This window comes from Glycine max, chromosome 8 (genome assembly GCF_000004515.6).
Source record: "Glycine max cultivar Williams 82 chromosome 8, Glycine_max_v4.0, whole genome shotgun sequence".
NCBI classification, from domain to species: Eukaryota; Viridiplantae; Streptophyta; class Magnoliopsida; order Fabales; family Fabaceae; genus Glycine; species Glycine max.
The window spans coordinates 46601273-46623035 of NC_038244.2; the positions used below are offsets into that span (position 1 = coordinate 46601273).

Consider the following 21763-nt stretch of genomic DNA (forward strand, 5'->3'; position numbering starts at 1 on the left):
TAGCAATTGGGTGGATTATATTCAACCACATTTTTAGTTCGTAGCATCCTTTGGCATCACGCTAATCTTGTCAAATCCTCTCATGGTGCTGATGGTAGGGACTATAGCCAAACTGCCAAAGTTCATTCTAAAGTATTTGTTGAAATATAAGGACCCTGACTTAATAGTACGAATTACAGCAGTTCAATTTTGCAATGTTGTAGCATTCCTTGGGATTTGACTTGGTCTTCACTAGTGGGAAGCGACATTAGCATATAATAAAGAGGAAATTATTTTGTCATACCTGTAACAGTAGGAAGTGTGCAGTGGTCGTTTCTTTTTATTATTTTAGGGGATGAATTGTTTTGATTTTGTACTGGCCGCATAAAGCCTATATGTTTGTTTTTCTTGTAATTCATCATCTTGTTCCTAACTTTGGCACCTTTTGTGGTAAGTTGAGTATAAGTCATAAATAGATTCAATTGACTCACTAAAAAAATGTTATACAGGATATATATGATGCGGATTGGGTGTGAGAGTTTATTTGCATAAGAAGACACAGAAAGGGATTTTTGCCCTAATCATCAGTTTCTAAATCTTGAATTTTAGTAAAATTTGCCACAACTATTTTTCTTTCTTTTTAATATAAAATCTATTATTGTTTACCCCAATTTAATTACATTGCTCAAATAGTTTTGATATTACAGTAGTTGACAATTGTATCAAATTTCGTGGGAAAATACTGTATTTATACTATTCTTTTTGACAGAACCTATACTTGTCACATATGTTCGAAGATTTATTTTACTAATTTTCTAGTTTTAACAAACCTTCGTCGATCATTTCGGCTTTTTTTAATATAGTTTGGAACTGTTTTTGTTTTTGTAACTAAATAGATTTTTAAAAGGTTTTAACTTGATTTATTTCATAAATAAGTTTGAGTTGACTTAGGAGTGATGCAGATAATGAATTATACTACAGAGACTTTCGATGAGGAATTCAACTTCTTTTATCCCTATGTGAGAGATTTAAGGAAATTGAAGCTCAATTGCTTATTGGAAACAATAAATGTTCTTTGGTTGCAAGCTTGTTTGTAATTCCATTCGAGTAATTGAAGGTACGAGACAGACACCATATCATACGTACACATACCCACCTACAAGATCGATGTAGCTAGGGCTATAAGTATATATAGTGCACTCTAAATCACTAATAATAGTGTTTATATATATGTGTGTGTTTCCTACGTGTCCATATGAATGAGCCTACTGGTATACGTGGTCCGTTATGGGTAACTAGCTAGGCATAAATACATGACTACATATATTATATTATAAGTAATTAAATATATTTATAAATAAACCCAAGAATTATTTAGTGTTTGATGCAAGATTCTCTTGACTTTTTTAACATTTTGTGGACGGTTTTTAAGCTAGTCCCAGAACCCAGGCATTAGTAACCCCAGATTTTATTCTTCTAAGAAACTTGATTGATTTACAGCAAAAGAGTATCATCATTTATGGTTGAGAGTATAGTTTGACTGTAAGGCCCGATTATATTCCAGTATCAAGATTTATGGTGGACGAGACTAGTTTGACGTATCTTTGTCGACCCACGACCACACGTACATGTGTTGAAAGGCTGCGTCTTACTGTTGAAATTACAAAATTAAATATGTTTGTCATTTATAATCCTATTTTTCTTTTCTTTCAGTTATTATCAACCAAAAGTTGTAAAGCACAACGCTGAACCTAACTTAAATAAACTTTTCTGCGCCTCAAAATGGTTGTGATCATGATGCTAATTAAGACCTTTAAACGGAGGATATTATTAATCGAGCACTTATCAAAATAATATGGGTGAGGAAAAAATATTATAAAAAAGAAACACAAAAACTAAAATTAAAAATTACAGGCTGATCCATTCATCACATAAAGAAAACATCATACTATAGGTCAATAATTTGAAGCATCTCTACTTATGAAATTGTAATTTTTATTGATAAATTTGTAATTTTTTTTCTTAAATGTATAAATTTTTAAATAATTGAAAAAAAATTAATTTATATATATATATATATATATATATATATATATATATATATATATTTGTGTATAAAATTAGAAAGTCGTATATGAATAAAAAATCTTAATAGTTAACCTGCAGTAATGTTTTTGTTAAAAAAATATAGTTAAGGTATATGTATCGTAACACTTATTATTATTTTTTTCACTTTTTTTGTAACATATTTTGGGGCATTTTTCAAGCGTTTTTTCCAAACATAAATTTGTTTAGATAACGTGGTTGAAGTAATAGCAAATATCCGTTAGCTAAAGGGACTTGATTACTTGTTACAACAACAATCATAATTCGGATGCAAGAATTAATTGGAAAGGCTTGAAAGGGACGAAAGCCATATGCCTCCGGTAACCTAAAAACTAAATATATTTCTTTGGAATAAAAGCATGCAGTTCAGGCTACGTGACAATTATATGGAAAATGCAGATAAAGTGAAGGTTTCTACGTGATTATCATGTACAGGCTGTACGTAGATGCAAATGGAACAAGTAACCCTTTTCCCTGTGGCTGAGAGAAGGAAAGGTTGGTAATGGCATGATTTTCCAACCACTGAAAATTTGGAAATGGAAAATCATAAACGTATACTTACACTCCATTTTAGGGTATATATCAGGAGTGGAAGAAGAAGAAAATAGGGAAAAAAATTAAAGAGAAAAAGTCATAGATATGACAAGTAATATAAATTGGGGAAAAATAAAGAGAAACATAAAAACAAGATGAAAGAGAGTGCAAATATATGAATACTAGTACTTTGAATGAATTTGATAGCCCTAACCTCCTGATTAAATTAAAGCAACTCCCAACTTTGTCCCTCTTTTACATAATAAAACATTGTATTGGTGTCTGAAAGATTAGACGTGTGAATTATTCAATATTAATCCTTTGAAAGATATAAATTATTTTCATTATATTGTTGAAAGATAAAAAAAAGTTAACCAGCATTAAATTGGTCGACATATACTTTACATTACTCCAATCCAATCCTACCTTTAGAACATTTCTTTTTTCTTTTATAAGCTTCCTATCTTTGAACAATCTTAATTAATGTTTGTGACGTTAAATGGATCTTGCAAGTTTGCTGTCCTATGTATGCTGATTGACGAACGTAGAAAGTAGAATGTAATAATGCTGATTCCATCCTCACGTACGTTTTCTCTCTTGGCGTATTGACTAATGATGATATATATGATAGTGACAAATTAAAATGGCTTCATGGAACGTACGATGCCAACTAAAAAGTTGTGAATCAGTTCACTATACAGAAGGCATATCTTCCCCGGCCCTCGGAGCAAAAGTATTTGACGATTATTACTATATTTTATTTTTGCGGTTCCCTTTTGTGTTATATATATTTTTAATTGCTTAATTTCTGGTTAAGTGTGTGTATATATAGAGTTGGCTTGTGAGGCCATCCACACCATCACCAGCTTCTCTGCATTATTTAGGGGTGAGTTTGGAAGAAACTAGCTAGCTAGCAAAAGTTTCTCCCTTTCTCCTCGTTCATTCTTGTGGTTGCCCAAAGTCAAAAAAGGAGAGCATGGTTATCACTCACCATACTTTGGCATTTACATTTGGCATGCTAGGTACGGTATCAACACATTACTAGTGATCCTTTCACCTGTACTCACCACTCTTTCTATATCTTTATCCTACACTCCTTCCTTCTTATTACTTCTTCAAATGTGATTTTGTTACCTTTATATATTTCAATATTTACATTTTACTTTTCAAATTAAATTTAAAAGTTATAATCTATTTTTCATAAAATTTTATATATAATTTTCTTATTAATCTACTAATTTATTTGATCCGTTATATATATATATATATATATATATATATATATATATATATATATATATATATATTTCTTATTTATTTGATTCTTCTAAATATTATGAATTTTTTTATCTAGTCTTTTATTCTTAAGAGACATGCAAATACTTAATATATAAATAAGTACTAAAATGGATATATTAAAAAGAATTTTTTTACAAAGATTACATATACAATATTTGCTTCTTTTTTTCTTTTTGTTAATATACCAGATTGCGCAATCTACATAATGATATTAGTTAGACACACCACTCACCATTCACCAGTTGTTGATCGCTTTGTTTTCTGCATTTCAATTTTTTAATGAAACTGTAACTCAAACTGAAAACTTTTATTAAGTTAAAACGTACAACTCTAGATTGATCCATGAAATAAACGTTGGTCTTTTTTTTCTCTCTTATTACTATCTTTTTCCATAAACCTTAATTTGTAAACATGCACGTGCATGTACACTTTTTCATTTATGTATGCAATAGTCGTTAAAAAAATATTAGCACCTCTCTGTTGTATTAAGCTAAGGAATTGTTCATTTTGATGCACATGCAGGTAATGTCATTTCGTTCTTGGTATTCTTGGCTCCAGTGTAAGTACTTCTTTATATCAACGAACTCATTTTTTTTTAAGTGAACGAACTCATTGTTACTCATTACATTTAGTTAATGGTTTTATTGAAAAATTAAAAAAATATTAAACCAGTTTTTGTCAACGATAATCTTTATTAAAATTGAGCATATTTTATCTTGTTTGAATATTGCAGGCCAACATTTTACCGGATATACAAGAAGAAATCGACGGAAAGTTTTCAGTCACTACCTTACTTGGTGGCACTATTCAGTTCAATGCTTTGGTTGTACTATGCGTTGCTCAAAAGAGATGCTGTTCTTCTCATTACCATTAACTCATTCGGATGTGTTATAGAGATCATCTACATCGTCTTGTACATCACCTATGCAACCAGGGATGCTAGGGTAACCTTAATTAATTATTTAGTCTAGAATTAATTCAAGCATACAGAAACTTTGCCAATATAATTCCAATTATATTGTTCATTAACTTTGAATATATATTTGTTCATTAATTTTTCTTTAACGTGCTGTGTGCAGAACTTAACTATTAAGCTATTTTCGGCAATGAACATGACCTCCTTTGCTGTGATACTCTTAGTGACACACTTTGGTGTGCATGGTCCCCTTCGTGTCCAAGTCCTCGGATGGATTTGTGTTTCTATTTCAGTTAGTGTCTTTGCAGCGCCACTAAGCATTGTGGTACGTACGCAGAAATCCTTATTAATTTGATATGTTCTTATAAATTATTCAATTGCGTCGCACGCACGCACGTACGTCGTATATATCTTATTTTATTGCGATTTGCAGGCACAAGTTGTTCGCACAAAAAGTGTCGAGTTTATGCCTTTCAATTTGTCATTTACCCTAACATTGAGTGCCATAATGTGGTTTGGTTATGGCCTCTTTCTCAAGGACATATGCATTGCTGTAAGTATATATGCATATACTATTGTACAATTTATACAACTGAATTATATAGTGAAAACTAATATATTTTTTAATTTCTTCTTGTACGTGTAGCTCCCAAACGTGCTTGGTTTTGTGCTGGGGTTACTTCAAATGCTGCTCTACACAATTTACAGAAAAGGAAATAAGAAGACAAATACAAACGAAAAGAGTCTATCAGTAAAGCCACTGAAAAACATTGCTGTAGTGAATCCGTTGGGAACTGGAGAAGTGTTTCCTGTGGAGGAAGATGAACAAGCTGCAAAAAAGAGCCAAGGAGATGGAGAGGACAAAAAGGCTGAAGACTGCCTAGTCTAAAATCTAAATAATTGTCTCAATCATCACTATCTGCGTACTTTTATTTTATTCCATTAATTTACTAGCGATTCTAAAATTATGCCTGTTCCTGAGTTATCGTTTAGGTAAATTATGTCATTGACGAGTGACATTAAGAATGAAAACGAATACGGTCAAGCTATATATTTTAAATTTAGTTTTGATTAGATTTGTTTATGTTTCACTTATTTATTTAAACGTGTCTACCTGAAAAATTGAACCTGACCCATTTAGAGAATTTAAAAAGATAAAGTTTGAGTTTGATTTGTTTAACTTAATTATAATTCTATTATTTTTTATTTTGTGATTTTTTCTTAAATTATAATTTAATTTTATCAATTTAAAATAAATATTTTAAAACTAGATGATAATTTACAAAAAAAAAATTATATGCTAAACATGCTTATAAAAAATATGTGCTTAGTATATGATATGCGAAATATTCACACACTCTAGACTATTATAATTTTATAATGAACTAAATAAAAAAAATCACAATATCCTTGATCACTACTAAAAAGAAACTTCAAAATTAATTTTAATGTTCTCAACAAACTAAGTTTTGAATATTTTCACAATGAATATATAAATAAAAAGGCTGAAAAAATCTCCATCATTAATTTTAAATAAATGAGTCATTAATGCTGATTTTTATTTTTTTTTGAAAGGATTAATGTTGAGCTTTTAAATTTCAAGTTTTACGCATTTAAATAATTTTGTTGAATCTTAATCTTGAGTTTGTTATTTAATTAAACGAATAAACTTAATTAAGTATTTACCAAGCTAAAGTAATTCAAATGATTTATGAATATTCAACTCATTTAAACTAATGATACGTGAGAACTGAGAAAAATATATAATTATTATATAAGATAAGATTTCAATTCAGGTATAAATTAGTTCTTCTAAACGGGACCGCGCGTACTCAAACTTCCAAAAGGTAAAAGAAGATTAGGAGCGCATGTAATATGAATTCAAAAAGATTTAGAACTTTGGAACCCATAATCACTTGAATTATACTTATCCCAAGAAAGCTAAAAACAATTAGGTTTGATGATCCACTTGACTTCTTGAGTACAAGAAAGAAGTACTCCAAGTGTTGGAGACCTCACAAGGATGATCAAGGCTTGATAACTCAAAAAAGTTTTAAAAGAACCAAAGAAAAATTATGCGTATTCTTCAAATTGAAAATACTCAATTAAACCTACATTAATCAACTTGTTTAATATGTAACAATTAAATACATTTATTATCCCCAAGTTGAAAAGATTCTTATTAAACCAAAGTAAATGAAATGACACATATTAAACTCTTAGTTCATTCAAATACATCAATTGACCATAAAAACACTCTTTTAGCCCAAAATAACTTAATTGAGCATAAATACAACCAGGCCATAGTTGATATCCCAAGTTCCTCAATCTCAATGGTTTTGGCTCAAAATTCCTTCTACAAAAATTTCATCTTTAGTGGAAATTAAGTTAGTAATGCATCCAAATAAATTTCAACCTACATGGGTATCTTGAGTATAAATTATTAGGCTCATTGTATTCTTCAAATTTTAAATTTTTTGAATTTATCTTCAAATTGTAAAAATGAAACAATTCTTGAATTGAACTCTAATTTAATTAAACATATTCTACAGCTTTCACCTTTATTATTAAGCTTTGAAAATCCTTTTTTGCTTCTTCTGAAATTTTTGAACCTTGGTAGATTCATATCAACAGAGTTAACACAAGGGTAAAAAACTAAAACTTGAGTTTTAGATCCACGAAAAAAAAAGTTATTTATTTTTTATTTATAAAATCCAATTAACTAATCATCAATATTAAGAAAATTAGTTAATTTAATTGATAATAATAAATTTATCATAAATTTATATACTTTTTCAAATATACTATTGTCATTAATGCTTCCAAGTGCATGTCAATATGACCTCTCTCTTATTTAATTAGGAATATATTAGTCTAAAAATAATATGAGACAATTTGAATTAAGTCTCATATAAAACAACAAACAACTTTAAAAAATTAAATATTATAAATAATAACAAAGATATTATTAATTTTTTAAAACGACCAATAAATTTAAGAAAATTGTCTTATTCTCAAGTTATCATATTTAATACATTCACATTTCTCTCTCATATATACCATTTATTTATATATAAAACAAACATCATACATGATATACATAAAATACATGTCCTTTATTTATCTAGCATACTTATGGGTGGTTTTTTCCCCTCCTAAACTTATGCTCCTTTGTCATTTTCAATCTCTTCAATTCTCTCCTTCCATTTTTTACTTTTTTCTTCATCAAACACGAAACTCGCCAAACACGAAATATGCATGATTGGAATGACATGTTTATTTTCCTCATCAAACATGAAACTCGCCAGCCTAGTTTTGGAAGATATATTGGGTTAAGAGCATTTGGTTCATAAGTTTATTTAAACTTATATTCCTTTAACTTTTCAAGTTTAGGATCAAAATTATATAACTATGAAAAATAGGTTTTTTACAATCTGTGTATATATCTTTATTACTCAAAAGGGCTTAAATAATCTTTTAGTTCCTATAAAATGAATTTTAATTTTAGTCTTTTTACATTTTTATTTTATTTCAATCCTTTAAAGTTTTTTTTTGAATTGTAATCCTCTCTTTCAAATAACAACATTAAATGATGACATGATGATTATTGAAGTCTATTGTCTTGTCACATTATTAAGGAATCAAGATAATTACATTTTTTTTTTCTGTAAACTGTATTTTAATAGAACAGTCACATGTATTTTTTTTTCTTCAATAAACTGTATTTTTAAATCATCATATATATATTTATTGATAATTAACGTCAAATTACTTTATAATAAAAGGTGATCAGCCTAAGTAATTAAACTCTTGTAAATAATCTCCAATGTTGATATAATAATATCAAAGCCTTAACGGGCTAGTGACTAGGAAGTTGCTTGGCGGTGTATACCTAATTCAATTCGTAGTATAGAAAACCAGTGTGCTGTGTCACAGGCTAGACATGTGGCCACCATGTTGGTTTTGTTAATTAATCATTTGTTTTGTACATGACAAGATATAGTATAATATATAGTTCAGTGCATTCTAGCTAGCTAACGACATAGCTCCTACTTAGACGAATGAGCCTAGCCAGAAGCAGTGGTAGAAGCTAACTAGTATTTAACCTACCCGATGGTGGAGGTCCGCTAAAGGAAAGTAAACACATATACGTTTCTAATGTAAATAAACCTTCATGTTGTTGTTTACAGTCGGATTCGCTGAGCTATTCTAACTTATAATGCTCACCTTTACTTAGCTAGCTAGGTATTAATTAGTAACCGCTGATTTTATTCTTTGAAGAATCAGGATTCATTTACAGCGAAAAAAGCATCATCATTCATGCTTGTTTCACTGTAGCCCCAGATTTTATTCTGGTATCAAGATACTACTTATGGTGGACGCGACAAGTTTAACTGATCTGTGCCGACCACTAAATGAAAGGCTGCGTGTTACTGTTGACATCACTAAATTCAATATGTTCGTCATTAATTTATAATATTCTTCCTTAATCCCTGTTCTTTTTAAGTTCTGAAAGTAAAGCATGATTAGTGAACCTGAGTAAATCAGCTTTCTGCGTCAAAATGGTGCTCATGATGTTAATTAACAAACTTTAAACATGCAAGTCTCTCTCCCATTGATGGTGGAAAAGGAAAGCTGAAAATTTCGAGGAAAAATATATACATTAAATATATGAACCGTCTATATTTCTCCATTAAAAGGACCCATATGTCCATTTCTTTAACATATCACCCATGTTGCTCCTCTCAAGTTGATCATATCTCTATATTCTTCCTCACGATCGTTTCTATATACGAATCATATGCATGCTCTCTTTTCAGGTCAAATACAAACTAAACGCCTCTCATTAATTGTATTAATTTGTAGTCAACAAAAACTATACTGTGCGAATCATGCTTTCTATTAATGGATGCTAATAAATATTTTCTACATTGCATAATTAATTAATGTTTAAACTCATGAAAAATATACAAAAAAAAACTTTAAATTATAAAGAAGAAACTATACATATTCTAATTATTATTCAATTGTGTAAATTAACTTCACGCATTACTAGACTTTGATTCTTTAAATTGACGTATCATATAATGTTACCTGGTTATTGCTATATGCAATTGCATTAAAGTTATAGCATTGGTTTAAACTAATGTTACTAAAATAAAGTTAAAGTAAAATTAGTTTCTTTTTTCCTAACTATAGAGGAAGAATGCTGGTTAACATTCATCATTTTTTTAAGTTGAAGAAACTAAGTGTAAAGTACGTGAGGTTCAAATTTTAAAATCCAGTAGGAATGGATGAATTGTAGCAAGCATGCGTTAAACAGATGTACTTAATCAATAAAACAAACATGCATCTAGCTCAAACTCAAATGAGAAAATTGTACCGACGTGTCGGTTCTGCCATGATTCTCCAACTTTAGAAATTAGTATATATCCTTTTAAAAGAAATTAAAATTGATATATACAAATTTATATCTAGTTAAGTAAAATAATTAATCCTAAAGGTGAATTTTTAATCAGTACTTATTTTACTTTATTGTATTATTAGTCGATGTGAGACTTCGATTATTTTCAACACCCTTATTAATTTTGCACGGTCTCAGTAAAGTTAAAAGAACCTTGCAACTTGTGATGATCAGTTGAGACCTCCCCCTCAAAAAAAAAAAAACAATGACAAAAACAAGAATCTCCCAAGTTTATACTGTATCATATGGTATTGAATATTGTGGGAAAAACGGTGATCCTAACCTCCCGTACGTACGTTTGGTATATTTTAATTTGCAGGTACTTTTTGCCGTATTTTTAATTGCTCAGATGTCCATTGTGCTAATATATATAGAGAGAGAGCTTGGTAAAGAGATCCTCAGCAGCGTCAGCTCCTGCATGAGATTTAGGGATTGAACTTTCGGAAGAAAGTTAAGGTTTCTACTTCTTGTGTAGGTACTTTTGGTTGCCCAAAGTCAGAAAGAAGCAAAGAACATGGCTATCAGCCACAGTACTTTGGCATTTGCCTTCGGCATGCTAGGTATAGGATACAACTGCTAATTAATGCTATTGTACAAATAATATAATATCTCTTATTATTCAGTTGATTTAATCTTAATTACCTCATTCTTTATATATTTATGTTTTTATCTTGTCACTAATCATGCATACATGCAATGTGCAAGAAGCTTTAATTTAAACCAACATAATTCACTTTTAGAGAGCTAAATTCTTATGATCGATATGGACTGATGTGATCGCCTCAGTCCTTTTTCTTTTCTAATCATATAATTTTATCATATACCACTACACTTTTCATTTATATGTCATGCATTAACCTTTAAACACTTGTTCTGGATTAAGCAAAATAATTAGTTTTTCTGTTTATGATGAATAGGTAACGTCATTTCGTTCTTGGTATTCTTGGCTCCAATGTAAGTACTTGCATCGACCCTTGTCACTTCCACTTAATTAATGGCATTTGAAAACAAAATCGAAAAGGAATTCGGATTTTATTAATCAATGAATATATATTGCAGAACAACATTTTACCGAATATTCAAGAAGAAATCGACTGAGGGCTTTCAGTCACTGCCTTACCTGGTGGCATTGTTCAGTTCCATGCTTTGGTTGTACTATGCTTTACTCAAGAAAGACGCCATGCTTCTCTTGACCATTAACTCATTTGGATGTGTCATAGAGATCATCTACATCATCTTGTACATCACCTATGCGACAGGGGATGCTAGGGTACGTATGATCTATATATATACAACCTTAGCCATCAACGAATTGAGCTTATCCATATATATATATATATATATATATATATATATATATATATATATATATATATATATATATATATATATATATATATATATATATATATATATATATATATATATATATATATATATATATATATATCCGAATTTCTAATATATACTTAGTTGTGTTCATTATGCAGAACTTAACTTTAAAGCTATTTTTTGCAATGAATGTGGGCGCCTTTGCTCTGATCCTCTTGGTCACACATTTTGCTGTGCATGGTTCCCTTCGTGTCCAAGTCCTTGGATGGATATGTGTTTCCCTTTCGATTAGCGTCTTTGCAGCACCACTAAGCATTGTGGTATGTATGCATAAAATTAGATATAAATCTCTATTCACTCCCTTTCAAACTAGTTAAATATTATTTTCTCGTGCTGTGTTATATATGCAGGCACAAGTTGTTCGGACAAAGAGTGTTGAGTTTATGCCTTTCAATTTGTCATTCACCCTCACATTGAGTGCCATAATGTGGTTTGGTTATGGTCTCTTTCTCAAGGACATATGCATTGCTGTAAGCATTAATTTCTACTATTTAACTAATTTATTACTCGTACAAATTAATTAACACATCTAATGAATCAATCTTCTTGTGTGCAGCTTCCAAATGTACTTGGTTTTGCACTGGGATTACTTCAGATGCTGCTTTATGCCATTTACCGGAATGGAAATAAGAAGGTTGATAAAATATTGGAAAAGAAGGCACCGCTAGAGCCACTGAAAAGCGTTGTTATAGAAACTGGTGAGGTGTTTCTTGTGGAGGAAAAGCAACAAGGAAAGAAGAGCAAAGAAAGCAGTGAGGAGAAGGAGAAAAGTGATGAACCTAATAACGATTGCGCAGTCTAGCTAATTGCATGCATGTATGTTGTTATATATCATTCGATGGCCATGACCCACCACTATCTACGTACTTTTAATCTCTTTCATTAAGTTGTAGCTACCTAGCTAAATGTACTAATCATTCTATCTTTGAATTTAATCTAACCATTGCATTTCGCGCTGTCCATCAATCATGCTTGACTTTTTCTTTCACTAAGAATTAATTTCTAAACGCTTTTTAATTCTCTTAATTGACAAAACAGATAATTTAATTGAAAACACTTAAGAACCTTTTCCTCGACATTTTATTTTAATGCGATATTAATATACAATTTTAATTTTACAGTATATTATTTAGCTCTGTGTTTAAAATATATAAAGAAGATAAGAAGGATGAAATTTTTGCTTGCTTGATTATAAAGGATTGGAAACCATATCAAAGACCAATTCTATTAAAAACTTAAATTCTTACACAAATTAACATTTATAATAAAAATATCATTATACTTAATTTTAAAAAATAATAAAAAAAACCAAAAAGGAAATAAGATATAGGAGTCAAAGATACATCTAGATGTATATACCCGTATTACAAAACTAGCTAGTACGTACTGCATAATATTAAAGTTACCATAATACTAAACGGTAAATGGAAATTTTTGCGAAACAACTTTGCATTGATCCATATTTCAAAATATTTATTAAATTTTTAACATTATTTCAATTTATTTATCCTTTTAAAAAAATCAATAAAGTAATTTTAATTTTATTCTCACATATTAATTGATCTAGCTAAAGAAGTGATGATATTTTTTAGTTGAAACTGTATAGTTGTATAAAAGAATATCTTTTGAGAAAATTTATATGTTCTTTCTTATAAGAATCTTAATTATTATAATAATAATAGTTATTATTATTATTATGATTATTATTATTATTATTATTATTATTATTATTATTATTATACCAAAATCTTTAATTACTTAAAAAAATTAGTCAATAGACAATAATTATTGTAAATTAATAAAATAAAGTCTTCTTGTCTATCTTGTTGATAGGAGAATCACAAAATAATAAGACAAATTATTTAACAACTTTTATACATTGATTAATTAAATAAAAAAGAGCGAAATGATAAATATGCCCATAAGCGTACGTAATCTTTAAAAAATAATATAAATTATTTTAATAAAATTAATGTGATTAACGTATTTTCTTAGTTCTGATTAATTAGTTAAAAGATTTTATATATCAGAACTCAGAAGGGAGATAACAGTATAACTATTTCTTTCTTTAATTATAACCTGTCTTTACTGATCCTTAATTTCTTAACATCGTTTCTTTAAAAGATACACACAAGATGCCTCTAAGTTGGTCTAGATACCAAACCGCACAGTTTAACCAATGTCTCTAAGCGCGCTTATTATTTAAACAACATTTTTTTGGACAATGATTAAAGTAGGTGCTTTTGAATCTGCCAATAAGATTTTTTTATGAAGCAAAAATACTTTAGAAGTTAGAGTACAAGGACTATCCGTGCCATTTACATTAGTATATAATCAAATAATTAATACCATAGCAAATTAGCAAGACTAACTAAAAAGAAGGTTTGACCACCACTCATAAAAAGGTATAGAGTTATTTTAAATTTTAGCTTTAATCTATAACCAACTTTTAACTTTTTTTAACGGCAAAAACAAATAACCTCTATTCGTAAGCACCATGTATCAAAATTGCAGTTTACAAAAGTTGTGGAATAAACCATAATAGCACCTTCCCAATATAATAAAAAGCACCACCGACCCACCTCATTTGTATTTAACAGGGAAAAACTAAAGCTAGTTATTTTTGTTTATATGGATGCATGTAGACCAAGTTAATATTGTGTTGAATCATGCATGTAATTAATTAAGCAAATAAGAATTTATTAAGAGAGTTAAAAAAGAAAACATTTAAACTATTAACACTTCAAAGTAAACACACACACACACACACATATATATATATATATATATATAATTGGGTGCTGCATACCCGCTTATTCGTCAAAAAGTCATTAATCATTCTTTTCTTATGAAAGATCAATCTTCATTTTTTAGTTACAAAGAATGAGAATTTGTAGTTTGTAGTTTATATAGATTTTTTTTTTTTTTTTTGTATTTCTTTGTAAATGAGCATAGTAATCTCACACTCAATTCTCTTACATTCATTTTTTATTTTTATTTTTCAACTTGTTTGCGTGATTTTTTTACTAACACCACTAAAAGAATAAGCTCATTCCATGATTCATCTTCATTAATAGTATGCTCAGAATGTGAATTGTGACCATTTTTCTCTAGCATGCCCTTTTATTCTTGCCTCTTTTTTACAAGTAAAAAAAGACATTTACTTATGCTAAAGCAGTAAGAGATATAATGAATGGAGGGAAGCCATGAAAAATGAGATAAATGCCCTTGAAAATAACGATACTTAAACGATGGCACACCTACCATTTGACAAGAAAGCACTTGGCTCTAAGTGCATCTACAAAATTAAGCATAATTATGATACGAGCATAGAAAGGTATAAAGTACAACTAGTTATATTCTTGGAGATCATCAAGTAGAAGAGATTGAATATACGAAGACATTTCCCCAATTTTAAAAAATTGAGACCATACAAGTTAGAATTAGCAAATGCAAAAGACTAAGAATGTAACCATGGGATGGGGTCTTTTTGTAATAGCTACTGGTGCTGGTCACCTGTGTATTTGGGTTGGGTTACCCCTTGTACCCATTATTAATACATATATCTTTATTTGCTGAAAAAGAAAGGATGTCCATAATGCATTCTTTCGTGGGAAAAAGGTAGTGTAATTGAAGGAATGTTGCTTTCTGCACCCCCACTATGGCTTTCTGCTGTGTCTCATTGCATTTCAAAAAGTCTAATACAGAATGCAATTTGGGTTTTCCGAAAAGCAATGAAGCGCAACAGGAAACAATAGTTGGAGTACAGGAAGTTTTAGCCTACTTGAAGTTGTCCCTGACTTCAACATTCATCATCCTGGGATGGTGTGCCAATTATAGAAGTATCTATGGGCTCAGGCTGGCTAGATCCTCGGTGTTTGTTCCTGAAGTTGTCTGTTGCACTAAACTAGTAAGAGTTCAAATAATCACTTTCGGGTTAATCCTTTGTCTTGCAAAAACAGGAGTTGCACATCGTAGTTCTACTATATGTATGTAGATAACTTCCATCATTTCTAGGAATGATGATGCAACTATTAACCGCTTCAAGGATTATTTACACACTTGTCTTCACAAATTAGTTTATAACAATTATAGTTGATACTGAGATTACCATAAACACATGGGAGAAGAATTTTGCCCATGCATGTTTACTGCAGCGATTATGACATAATGTACGGTCTCCATTATGCTCGAGTTCAGTTCAGGAGGCAGAAAGTACAGTAAAGAAACAAGGGAAAACAAAGTGCCTAAAAGGTTATGTTAGAAAGATTTTGTTACGAGGTTCATTCATGTGCAGCCATTGCAAGAAATGGCTACTAGGCAGATTCTAAGGAAATCAGAACCTAGTAATAGTATATGGCCTAAATGGCTGGCTGTTTGAGTTGTTTCTCTAGATAAGCTCCCCATATTTTCTTCCATCTTCCATAGCCTCAAGGCAGAAAATTAAGCATCAAGACTGCCCTGCTGCAAACTTTGTTTTCTTTTTTGTCTCAAGTTCTCTCCCCACATCTTGGCTTCAGCCACAGCTCGTTCTCTATCTAGATCTCTGTTTAAAATCCTTGCAGTTTCTCGTGGGGAGTCATCTTTCTCGGATCCTTCCAAGTCCCATCTGCGTCCAGATCCCCCAGCTTCATCATTTTTGGATATTCTTCCACCTTTATCATCTCTGTTCCTTTTATCATCACTAGACCCCCTATAACCATTGGGGTCATATGCCTGGTTGGCCAGATAAGAGAGGGCTGTCACCACATCTCCAATTAGAGGACGCGTTGCAGCTGATTCTTGAATGCACATTGATGCCACAGCAAGAGCCTGGTAAAGACCCCGCATGGGAAATCGCCCCTGCAGCCTGGGATCAGCCAACTTTGAAAACTTCCTGCGGTCATTAAAAAGTGGACGTGCCTGCACAAACATACATATAAAACTGCAGTTAGTTTATGCTTGCCAAACTAATTAAAATGACAAGAGAAAGAATAGAGGAAAACCCATGTGACAAGGTTCTGTTCTCCCTGCGGCTGGGTGCTGTCAATTGCTTTACGGCCAGTAATCAGCTCTAAGAAGACCACCCCAAAACTATATACATCAGACTTCACAGTCAGCTGTCCAGTCATAGCATACTCAGGAGCACAGTAACCATAAGTTCCCATGACACGGGTAGAAACATGTGATTTGTCACCAACAGGACCAAGCTTCGCAAGACCAAAGTCAGAAAGTTTTGGGTGGTATCCTTCATCAAGTAATATGTTAGATGACTTGAAGTCTCTGTAGATGACAGGAGGATTTGCCTTATCGTGAAGGTATTCTAATCCTTTTGCAGCACCAACAGCAATTTTCATTCTAGTGTTCCAATCTAGTGGTTCCTTATCAGGGGGAAGATCTGCATAGAGATCAATAAACAATGTTAAACATCAATTGTCATTATGGCAATTGCATATTGTTTGTTAAGGCAGTTTACATTAACATGCTATTTAAAATATGTCAATTATTAAATTACATATGAATGTATGAATTATTTAAAATTTGGAATACATGATCATTAAGATAATATTACATGATTCAATGGTTGGATTGACAAAATTTAAATTTGTAAAAAGTTGCCAAAAGACTAAGCTTGTCAGGTTTAGCAATTGATCTTGTTTGTGTGTCTATAAGGATAGGATCAAATATATATATATATTAAGAGAGAGAGAGAGAGAAAGGAGGGATCAAGTTACTCCAAGAGTAACTCTTGTACTATATATTTATAAATGTTCAATTTATTTAAAATTTTACATGCATCAAGATAATATCACATAACAAATTCGAATTATAGAAAAAGTTAGTAAGGGGAGTAAGTTTGCAAGACTTACTCCTATGGTAAGTGAATTTCCCATATGTGTATGTCATCCTAAACTGTATATTGTTTTTAAGATACAGTTTAGGGTAAAAAAAAGTCTTTCATTTTGGTTACCTTTTTTAATATGAATTGTTGTTTATGGAATTTTGGATTGAGCTCTGGGAATTCCTATTATAGTTCTGGGCTGGCCTGATATGCATTATATCTAAATGAAAGCCTAACTTGAACATGAAAGCACAGCCTGATGAATACCTCTACTTCATTGTGTTATGCTACTTAGTGGAACTACACACCCATAATGGTGTGTTTGGTAGAGAGGAGATAAATAATATTGAAGAGGAATTTTGTACTTTTTTTGTGAGACCCACACCTTTTACACTCTATTTTAATTTAAATATTTATCTTCTTTTTTCATCCTCTAAACCAAATACATTCTAAGAGAGTTTGTAGCTATCACTCGATTGGTGTTACCATGCTAAGACTAAGAATACATTTAAATGGAAAACTACAAGAAAACATCCCGACCATAGCCAATGATGATTTTATTGAGGAAGCTACAATCTGAAGGTATGTTCATGCCATCTTATTGTACAGAATTTTATAGTTGCTATGCAATTCATCCAAAACTATTATGGAAAATGGAAGTATAGAATGATATCTGAAGGAACCTTGGAAATAATGCAACAACGAAATCAGGAACTCCGAACTTATAACAGTAAGTCAGGAATCATATGCGTTAGATAGGCAAGGCATGGAACATAAAAATTAAAAGGACATAACATAATGAGCATTGATGTTCCCATGCCAGGGTAAAAAAGCTGCATACAATTTTTTATCATGATAGTAGGTTCAAGACAAAACCCATTTTAACAGTTAAAACCGCAAAAAGAGAAAAATTCCATCATTTATTAAATAGATAAGTAAAAAAACAAGCAACATATGCATTGTAGGGAATAGAAGAACTTAGGCAATATTGACCTGGAAAACAGCTCACTCACTAACTAGAAATGTGATTCTACAAGAGAAAGTCAAGTGTGCCAAACAATACAATAACGACTATCAGAATTTAATGTCATTTCAGATTCCATTATTTTCTGTACAGCATTATTTATATTTTCTGTATCCCAAAACACATAGCATTATTCATCATTTCACCAAAAAAAAAAAAAAACATTTCATTAGGGATGTAAGTTTCTGTAATATCTTTTTCTGGTTACCATGTTACTAATCCGGAGTATCCACCGGTTTTGCCGATGACTACTCTCCGTCAGAACCTGACTAACCACCTAGTGGAATTCTCCCCTCCCAAAGGGTAAACAAATACTGTTGAGACTTATCTGAGAAACATTAATGTAAAAGAAATTAGGAATAAAGAGCAAAAGGACCATACCATGAAGGTGATCTTCCAATGATCCCAAAGGCATAAATTCATAAACGAGGAGGCGTTGATCCCCATCCGCACAGTATCCAATGAGATTGACAAGGTTAGGGTGATGTAGAAGACTGAGCATGAGAACCTCTACAAGGAATTCCCGATTACCCTGAAGACCATTTTTGTCTAACTGTTTGACAGCAACAATCTGTACAGCTAAATGATCAAATGTTAGGAGTCACTTTAATTGAAAAATAGAGTTGACAGCACTTTAGTTTAGTGGTGTGAAAGGTAAGGTAAAGAATTGCAATCCCTGTAGATGAAATAATCATAAAAAGTGAATACTTTATACCTGAGCAGTGGTTTCAAGCCTGCCTTTGTAGACCCTTCCAAAACCACCTTCCCCAACAAAGGACTCTGGTCTAAAGTTTTTAGTTGCAGCGGCAAGTTCACGGAAAGTAAATGTTTGAGCAGCAATTTGGACGGTGGGAGGAGGCTGTTGCAGTTCTCTTTTGGAACCTCCATTACTTCTGGACCGTAACTTGTCTGCTCCTGCAATTGCCATACAAACAAAAATTAATTTTTCATTTGAGTTGTGGATCCAAAGAATTACTCAATCAATCAATGAATTCATTTGGGTATTGATAATGAATACTGACCAGAGGGCAATCTGGAAATCTGAGAAGGGAGAGGTTGATTGGGTTGGTGCTGAGGACGGAGATTGTGATCCTCCTTGGAACTCGAATCGAAACATGAAAAGCAACCCATTTTATTTATCCCCAAACAGAGAAAAGTAGCTTTGCAATGAAACTCACTGCAAAGACACAGCAGAGAAAGCGTGTTAGATTAGAGTTACTATTTATTCAATTATATTTAGAAAGAAACACAAACAAAGGGAAAGATAGATAGCCATGGTGGAGTGGAATGGAGTGGACAGGACAAACAGATTAGATTCTTCTCCACCAAACTCCACTAATAATAATGAAACCCAATACCAAAAACAACTCATGAGCGAATCATCCCAATCACAACACCACCCTCCATCTCCATATTTTCTTACTATAACAATTTTTTATCTTCACCATCACAATTTATACAAAAGTAAGCTTTTTCTTAACCATACAGAGACTTGAATGTTCCAAGCTCATTACTTTTTGTCCTTCAACTACATACCTGTGCCTCCCTTCCGTTACTTTTGTACGTTTTATAGGAAATAAATATAAATAATCAAATACATATCTAATTTATTAAAGGAATCAATATTTATTTGATGGGTATACTTTTACAAAAAAATTAAACTATATTTTTTTAATAAGTAAGAATAAAGCAATATGATGAAAACTTTTATATTTACAATGATTTTTAGTGTAAAAATCTCAACCTTATAATATAAATATTAATCAACAAAATATTTATTAATGAATTTATTTCAATTTATTTCATACAATTTCTATTTATAAATCATTTTATAAAATTTAAAGTAAAACTAAATTTAGGTAATTAATTTGTACTCACCCCACATTCACGTGGGATATATTTGACTCATCTCCCTTCTTAATTACTAAAAATAACTACCACTTTAAAATCATAAATTTGTAGATATTTTAAATTAATTTTTAGTATTAAAATATTAACCTTATAATAAAAATATTAATCAAGAAAATATTTATTTACAAAATTATTTAAATTTATTTTTAATTATTTTTAATTAAAAATATTGTATAAAATGTAAAGTAAAAATACTTCCACTTTGAGTCTGATATATTTGTCTTGTTCTCAACCTTTCACTAAAAATGACTATTAATTTAGAAAACAAAAAATAAAAAGTATAACAAAAATATTTAATATAGTACATAAATAGTATGTAATTAGTATCATAATAATATGATAAATTATAAATATATTTTTACATATGTAATAATAATGAGAGAGAGGGAAAAAGTGAAAAGAAGTTCGTTTTTTAAGAAAATACAGAAAATAAAAAATCTAAAATAAAAAGAAAAGCAAATGAAAAAAAAAGTTAGAGAGGAAATAAAATAAAATTGAGCAGTAATTTTTTTATTAAATTGTGACATCTGTTTTATAAAAGATCAATTTTTTTTTCTATTTGTTTAATATAATAGATAAAAATAACTTTTCTTTTCTCAATATTTGTTAACTTTATAGTATTTTTAATGTAATATAATTAAACTACCTTTTAATTATGAAAGTATAACTACGGTCAGGAAAAAAATATGAACATGATAATTTAAATATAGTACTAAAAAGAATATTTAATAAAATACATAAATAATATATAATATCTTAATAATAATAATAATAGAGTTTTTTTATTGATAGAATGATAAAGATTTTTTGTTTTATATAATAATATCTAATGGATAAAAATTATTTTTTATATTTATTAACTTTATAGTATTTTTTAATGTAATATAAAAAAGGTTTAATTAGCTATTTAGTCTCTATAGTTTTTAAATTTATCCATTTTAGTTCCTGTAATTAATAAATAAATTTTTTAGTCCCTAAAGTTTATATTTTAATTCTCAAAAGATCTTTGTTGTTAAATTTTTTTTAACTCCATTAAATAAATAATTTTAATGGTAGGAACCTTTTGAAAATTTAAATGTAAACTTTAGAGATTAAAAAAATCCACTTATTAATTACATGGACTAAATGAATAATTAAACCTATATAAAAAAAGTTTTGGAGGAATTTTTTTAATAAGGTGTTAACATTTGTCCTAAGAAAGCCTTATTTATAGTAGGTATAGATGTGTATGTTTGTAGTATAGTTTAGTTATTGGAAATCTAAAGTTGGTCATTCTTTAGTCGGGTAATTATCTATTTTGATATTTGAAAGTGTAAG

At 30.2% G+C, this 21763-nt stretch overlaps 3 protein-coding genes across 7 annotated transcripts; 2 read left to right on the top strand and 1 right to left on the bottom strand.

Moving 5' to 3' along the window:
* The first annotated feature begins 3489 nt into the window (after positions 1–3489).
* SWEET25 (sugar efflux transporter SWEET25) lies at positions 3490–5961 on the top strand. The gene is made up of 6 exons (XM_003530853.5): positions 3490–3641; positions 4441–4477; positions 4652–4862; positions 4998–5159; positions 5268–5387; positions 5481–5961. The coding sequence occupies exons 1-6, from the start codon at positions 3596–3598 to the stop codon at positions 5721–5723; spliced, it is 819 nt and encodes a 272-aa protein (XP_003530901.1). The 5' UTR covers positions 3490–3595; the 3' UTR covers positions 5724–5961.
* Positions 5962–10721: 4760 nt separating this feature from the next.
* SWEET26 (sugar efflux transporter SWEET26) lies at positions 10722–12654 on the top strand. The gene is made up of 6 exons (NM_001357950.1): positions 10722–10858; positions 11216–11252; positions 11358–11568; positions 11789–11950; positions 12041–12160; positions 12247–12654. The coding sequence occupies exons 1-6, from the start codon at positions 10813–10815 to the stop codon at positions 12490–12492; spliced, it is 822 nt and encodes a 273-aa protein (NP_001344879.1). The 5' UTR covers positions 10722–10812; the 3' UTR covers positions 12493–12654.
* Positions 12655–15797: 3143 nt separating this feature from the next.
* Positions 15798–20067, bottom strand: LOC100305422 (serine/threonine-protein kinase). Of its 5 annotated transcripts, none has more exons than XM_006584401.4 (6): positions 19843–20067; positions 19558–19712; positions 19251–19450; positions 18917–19106; positions 16676–17067; positions 15798–16592 (listed from the first exon to the last, which is right to left on the bottom strand). In XM_006584401.4, the coding sequence occupies exons 1-6, from the start codon at positions 19905–19907 to the stop codon at positions 16134–16136; spliced, it is 1461 nt and encodes a 486-aa protein (XP_006584464.1). In that variant the 5' UTR covers positions 19908–20067; the 3' UTR covers positions 15798–16133. The 5 variants fall into 5 exon arrangements, with proteins under 5 accessions (XP_006584464.1, XP_006584467.1, XP_006584465.1 ...); XM_006584404.4 differs by having other exon boundaries at positions 20022–20065; XM_006584402.4 differs by having other exon boundaries at positions 19894–20061.
* Between the last annotated feature and the right edge of the window lie 1696 nt (positions 20068–21763).